Source organism: Sesamum indicum, linkage group LG1, assembly GCF_000512975.1.
Source record: "Sesamum indicum cultivar Zhongzhi No. 13 linkage group LG1, S_indicum_v1.0, whole genome shotgun sequence".
Lineage (NCBI taxonomy): Eukaryota > Viridiplantae > Streptophyta > Magnoliopsida > Lamiales > Pedaliaceae > Sesamum > Sesamum indicum.
Genome location: NC_026145.1, coordinates 11331408 through 11337570, shown reverse-complemented (window position 1 = coordinate 11337570; position 6163 = coordinate 11331408). Strand labels below are relative to the sequence as shown.

The following is a 6163-nucleotide window of genomic DNA, read 5'->3' as shown; positions in this document are numbered from 1 at the left end:
ATTTCTGCAAGTAAATCAAAATCTGATAATGCCACGTATCTCCACCAACCTTAAACAATTGTACAAGGATTCTCCAGTTTGATCAAAATGGATCCTGCGGTGGGTAAGTGCGCATTGAATTTTTTATTATAAATTCTATTACATGTTTTATGTTCATAATACTTTTTAAATAAAATATGTGATCTTATTTTGTTTATAAATTATCTGTATGTTGAACGAAGTAAAAAGTAGAATAAGTTTTACAATTAAAAATAGAATAAATTAAAACAAACTTTCCTAAAATTTAATATAATTATAAATAATTTTTTATTATTTTAAAATTTATAAATATTTTTTAAAATTTTAATATAATTATATAATCTTTGAATAAATATTTAAAATTATCAACTTTAGCTCTAAAAAAAAAAAAAAGAGCGTGAGGTAAGTGGTGTTGGTAAAAGGCAAGGCTGTATTGATATAGATTTGACTTGCATGGTGTGGTGGAGGCAGGGGATCTGTGCCGTCTCCTGTACTTTGTTCAGTCAATAAGTGTTTAACCAGAGTTAAGACTCTTGACTACGCTCTGCTCTTTTGGCCTTCATCATTTCAGCATCAGATCTCGATCTCTCTCTCCCTCTCTCTCTCTCTCTCTCTCTCTCTCCATCCAACAGCAGATCCACACAGCCTGAGCTCAAGTTGATTCCACGCAGCAGCAGCGATGTTGCGCTTGAGCTCCGTAATTACCATTCTGCCCCTTCTGGCGGTGCTACTGCTCTGTGCCCTCCGCATTGAGGCGTCGGTGCATGAGTACGCCGGAGAGAAGTTCGTCGGCAAAGGAAATGCATTCGTTGTCCACGGAGGAAGCGAGGGGATTTACGCTTCTGGACCTGCACTCAATGAGTCCTCCCCCGGGGACTCTTTTATTCGGTGAGGTTCTCCTTTTGTTGTAATTTCTCCGCTTCATTTGTGTTGGCATTGTTGGCACGTGGAATTTACTGTTCCCTATTTTCTCGGTTTCGATGTTACGTGGTGTTTTCGCTTGGCGGTGGGAAATCAGTGTGGTTTCCTGAGATCCAGTTGAGACTTGACTTGTAATTGGTGCTTGTAGCTGGGGATAATAAGCAAGTGGGAGATCATGCAAAAAAAGAGAGAAAATAATCAAGGTTTATATACAAGTGATACGATTAGGGTTTTACTTTTCTTTAGACTTTACAGAAGTGGAAGCATATTTGGTGACATAGATTGGTGAAGAAACTTAACCGTGTTCAGTGATTAATCCTGGTTAATTAATTAAAGAGCTTGGCAGAGGAGTTATTTGCAGAGTTTTTGTTCCATCAATGCTGCGATTGCAGACAGTGGCTCTGCTTGTTGCAATGGCTTAAGCTTATATTAAGTTTGAAGAATAAATTAACAAACCACTTTTTTGGTGATCAAGTGGATTCTCATATTCATTATACTCAATAGAAAGCATTTGCCTATTGCCTTTTGTTTTTGGATTTGACCAATTGGGATCAGTTTATCCCACAATAGCTGTTGGCTTGTATTTTAGCTGATTGTTCTCACCTGCTGCAAGCAAGATTCTAGGAGTGACAGACAATATTCTGAATTATGGTCGCACCCTAGAAATGATATCTTTTCAAATATTAATGAAACTTTGAGCACTGAATTTGAATTAAGAATGAAGGATTGACATCTTTTCAGGGTTTGGCAGTCTGAAATCCAGTAGCTGTGACAAACTAAGTAGGGTGAATACAACATCAGATTCCCCTTTTTAGATGGACAAGTGCCTCCCCCCCCCCCCCCCCCCTCTTTCATAACTTGGAATTGCCTACTTCCCCTGTTCCATGTTTTGGATAGGGTTCCGTTTTTATGTTATGGTACTTAATCCGGGCAACAGCTGATTTTCTATTTTTCAAAACCAGATTGGAAAAGATTGTATTCCGGAGGCCTTTGGATCTATCTAATTTCAGCTCAGGATCAGTTCATGCAATTTTATTTGAGGTGGATGACAGGGAGACAATAGGTGGTTCCGCATATGGAGGTCAAAGAGCTGTGTGTTGCACAGCAGATCTTGCAAAACTTGGAGTCTGCAAGCAAGGCCAAATTATTCACCGGCCATCTACTAATAATCCAGGTTGGCCTCAAGTATTTGGTGCCTCATTTGATATGGATGCGACAGAGACTACTCTTCAGCCAAGGTCCATACAAATTACGAAAACTGGAATGTATAATCTGTATTTCATTCACTGTGATCCCAAACTTAAAGAGGTTACTGTTGACGGGAAAACTGTCTGGAAAAATCCTACTGGTTACCTACCTGGTAGAATGGCACCACTGATGAGATTCTATGGGTTCATGTCTCTGGCATTTGTGCTGCTAGGGATCTTCTGGTTTTCACAGTATGCTAGATTCTGGAGAGAGGTTCTTCCATTACAAAACTGTATTACACTTGTCATAACCTTAGGAATGTTTGAGATGGCCCTGTGGTACTTTGATTATGCTGAGTTCAATGAAGCTGGAGTCAGACCCACCGGGATCACTGTCTGGGCAGTCACTTTTGGAACAGTGAAACGTACTGTATCAAGATTGATCATTCTCATTGTTTCTATGGGTTATGGTGTTGTCAGACCTACCTTAGGAGGTCTTACATCAAAAGTTATTTTACTTGGAGGGACTTTCTTTGTTGCATCTGAAGTGCTTGAACTGATTGAAAATGTTGGTGCTGTGAGTGATCTCTCAGGGAAGGCTAGACTGTTTTTTGTCCTTCCTGTGGCAATTTTGGATGCTTTCTTCATTCTTTGGATATTTACCTCCCTCTCCTCAACTTTGAATAAGCTTCAGGTACTTTATTTCTTCTGTTTATTTGTTTTTGATGGATATACCTAAACTAAATGTTCTTTCTTCCAACTGGTACTTTAGGGTGATCTCTTATATGAGATCTGGCAATGCAGCCAAAAACGTATGGATGTTGGAAATATACTTTCTGTTTGGGTTTTATGTTGGAGTTCTTTTTGTCATTGGATTCTAAAAGTAGTCTGAAGCCAAAAATACAGGGCTTGCAATGAGATGGAATCAAAATGTTTCATAGAGCAACCATTTCATTAGTTGTATAGTTGTATTTGACTGACTGCCTATTGCTTAAAATTCAAGAGAACTAATATGTTTTGCAGTGAAAACCAAATTAAGTCTTTTGTAGTTCTTAAATTGAGATAGAATTGTTAGGCAGTCCGTATTCCTTTGCTGGTCCATTATGACTTGGAACAAATTTTTTCCCACTTTCACACTCTAAATCTTTTCCCATATAACAATTAGTGTTTCGTTCATTAGCTTTGCGAGCGCCAATTAATTTTTATTCAAGTGAAACATTCCACTTCAATTTCTTTGTTACTTGATGTAACAGGCTAGAAGGCTGAGCGCCAAGTTGGATATTTACAGGAAGTTCACGAATGCATTAGCTGTTGCAGTTATCGTGTCTGTTGGATGGATTTGCTATGAGGTAATGTTGGTAGTATATCTTTACATTGCTTAGGCTCTCCTTGTTTTGGATTTCAACAGGTGAATAGATATAAAAAATTGCATAAAAAACAATGCTCATACTTGAGAAGATTGAGTCACAAACCATGTGCATCATATTCTACACTGGCTATTTTCTAAAACTAGATCAAATTGCAACCTAGTCACACTTATGAACAAAGATCTATAAAATGAGGAATCTGTTAATAAATGATGTCGGCAAATCAATATTGATGGCTATTTGAAAATTCTCAAGTTAATGTCTGATCAACTCAAGCTCTCTTTGATGGTAAATGAAAAGTTCTTTGTGAAAGAATGACTTGTTAATTAGAACGGACACGAAATTTGTATTTTTCTAACTTCATCATGGCTTTTTACATGGTATGACATGCTGCCTTGGATTATGCAGCTTTATTTCAAGTCAAAAGATGTATACAACGAGCAATGGCAGAATGCTTGGATCATTCCTGCCTTCTGGCAAGTCTTGTCTTACTCTCTCTTGTGTGTCATATGTGCTCTTTGGGCGCCATCACAGAACTCAATGCGGTAAGCATATTGTTCCCTCTTTTAGTGTGTATATTGTACATGCCTGTAGTGATTCAACTCGTGGCAAATCTTTGTTTCCACACTCTGCCTTAAATTGGTGGTGGTTTGTTTCTATCTTGCACATTGGCATCCGTGAATGCCTTAATCTATATTATTCAAATTAGATATTTACGTTATTATTATTCTCAATCTGACTCACCTATGCATCTAGTTTTGCTTTGTTTTGTGGACATCGTCTTTAAATGTGATTCATTGATGTTTTCTCCCCCTTTTCATTTTATTTTCAGTTATCTTATTTTATTTTTCCTCTTGATAGATATGCTTACTCTTCTGAGGATGCCGCTGAAGATTTTGACAAGGATGAGACCTTGAAACTCATAAAACCGTCCCCACTGGCTTCTAAGGATGTACGGAGTCCTGAACTAAGATCAGTCGGGAGTGGAAATGGTTTATCCCACACAGACCTTCAAGAAGAAAAAACTGCATAAAACAAGCCATACTCTCTGTAAGTTCGACACATCAATGTACGTGTGGCCATGGCTCGTCTAATCAACAGAATACTCAAGTTGTAACCATTATCTTGTAGAGATACGAGGGTGAAAGAGGAGAAAGCATGTGAGAAATATCAAAATCTGTTGGCTAGGTAGACTTGGTGTCTTATTTTCTCTCGTTGTTCTTGGTTGTCACCCATCTCTCTTGTTTTCATATATTTGTTGATTGGATTTTATTAGTACATTACTAGCAGTTAATCACACGGTTTAATATAGCAATTTTGGTTACATCTGTATCATTTTCATTTTCTTCTTGAACTCGTATAGCTAAATAGCCAGCAAATATCAAGGGTTCTTTGACCCTTGATGTGCTCGTTGGATTCTTGTTTTATTTTTTGTTTGGTGGGGAGTGGAATCCATTGATTCACCAAATCTTAGATAGATTCGGTTAGGCATTTTGCAGTGTATAAAGAAAATGAAGAAACTCCTGTGGGGTTACGCGGGAGGGGGAGATGCCCCTTCTCCCAATTATTGAAGTTCGTAAAAATTCTTTTCTTGTATCCCAAATGTATCGGTGTTTAGTATTGAATGGAGTAATTGGTAATATGTCGCTTTTATGTCCTTTATTTTAATCTTAAAAACTTGATTAAATAATTCTTGCGATAATGCAGACCTTTATTGAGAGACCATTGCTGCTGTGGACCTCTCTCACCTTCACCAAACCAAACGGCAAAGGCACTGACTTGACTAGTCAAGACAACGACAAATAACTAAAGTCGCTGAATTTACAAAGAACTTTTACTCCGTTTCACCCATCTTGATTGTGACATCCAAGGAAGAAAAGTAAAAAATGGCCTCCCAGCTAAACTCAGTGTCGTATTAAACTGGAAAATTGAACATTATCCCATCCATCTCTAGGCCGGCAACGCCATCCCATCGTATTAAATGAAAATCATACATAAGAAACGCCACAAGTACAATATAGAAATAGAAGCGCACGAGCTGGAAATACTTGAAAAGAACCATCATAACTCAGATACCACCTTGTCAATAAAGAAACAGCTTTGGGAAGTATTGGCCATTGGGCCTGGTGGAAATGGAGTCAACTATAAATCTGCGTTTCTCAATGGATAGTTCATTGACTCAGACAAGTCCCTGTCCCGTTTAGGCCGAAGGAAAAGTCCTCTGCTCTAACAGGTCAATTTTGGGGATTAGACCATATGAAACTACACTACTTCTACGTGGTGGAAAACAAAAATTATTCGTCAAGACAGCAGCTGCTGAAATTAGACAAGTTACAAGACTTAGTGGTCTCTACTGTATAGGCTTTATTTATCGTATTGTTTCTGAGCATACCCTGAAACTGTAATGAACATGCAGTCATCTACCCGGTATTGTGAAGAGTCAGATGTGGAAGCCAAGAAGAGATCTCTAATGCTTAGGGATTTTGGGTCCAGGCAACGTAATCCGCAAGGGACCAAATAACATAACAATAGGTGGTGATATGTATGAAAGAGTTGGTTTTAGTCGTCTATTCGTGTGGGACACAAGCTCAAGAATTTAACCTTCAAGTCTCTATTGAAATAAATACCTATATCATAAGACAGACATGCTAGCCAACTCTACAAGTATGA

The 6163-nt window shown here is 38.1% G+C and overlaps 1 protein-coding gene across 1 annotated transcript; it reads left to right on the top strand.

The window, feature by feature from the left end:
- Positions 496 to 4861, top strand: LOC105163057 (transmembrane protein 87A). The gene is made up of 5 exons (XM_011081269.2): positions 496 to 906; positions 1902 to 2820; positions 3380 to 3475; positions 3902 to 4038; positions 4355 to 4861. Exons 1-5 carry the CDS (start codon positions 698 to 700, stop codon positions 4524 to 4526), a joined length of 1533 nt encoding a protein of 510 aa, XP_011079571.1. The 5' UTR covers positions 496 to 697; the 3' UTR covers positions 4527 to 4861.

Excerpts from the sequence above, each read along its gene's own strand:
- LOC105163057 (XM_011081269.2), top strand. The coding sequence starts at position 698 with ATGTTGCGCTTGAGCTCCGTAATTACCATTCTGCCCCTTCTGGCGGTG. Across the intron at positions 907-1,901 it reads CCCGGGGACTCTTTTATTCG|ATTGGAAAAGATTGTATTCC; the intron begins GTGAGGTTCTCC and ends TTTCAAAACCAG. Across the intron at positions 3,476-3,901 it reads TTGGATGGATTTGCTATGAG|CTTTATTTCAAGTCAAAAGA; the intron begins GTAATGTTGGTA and ends TGGATTATGCAG.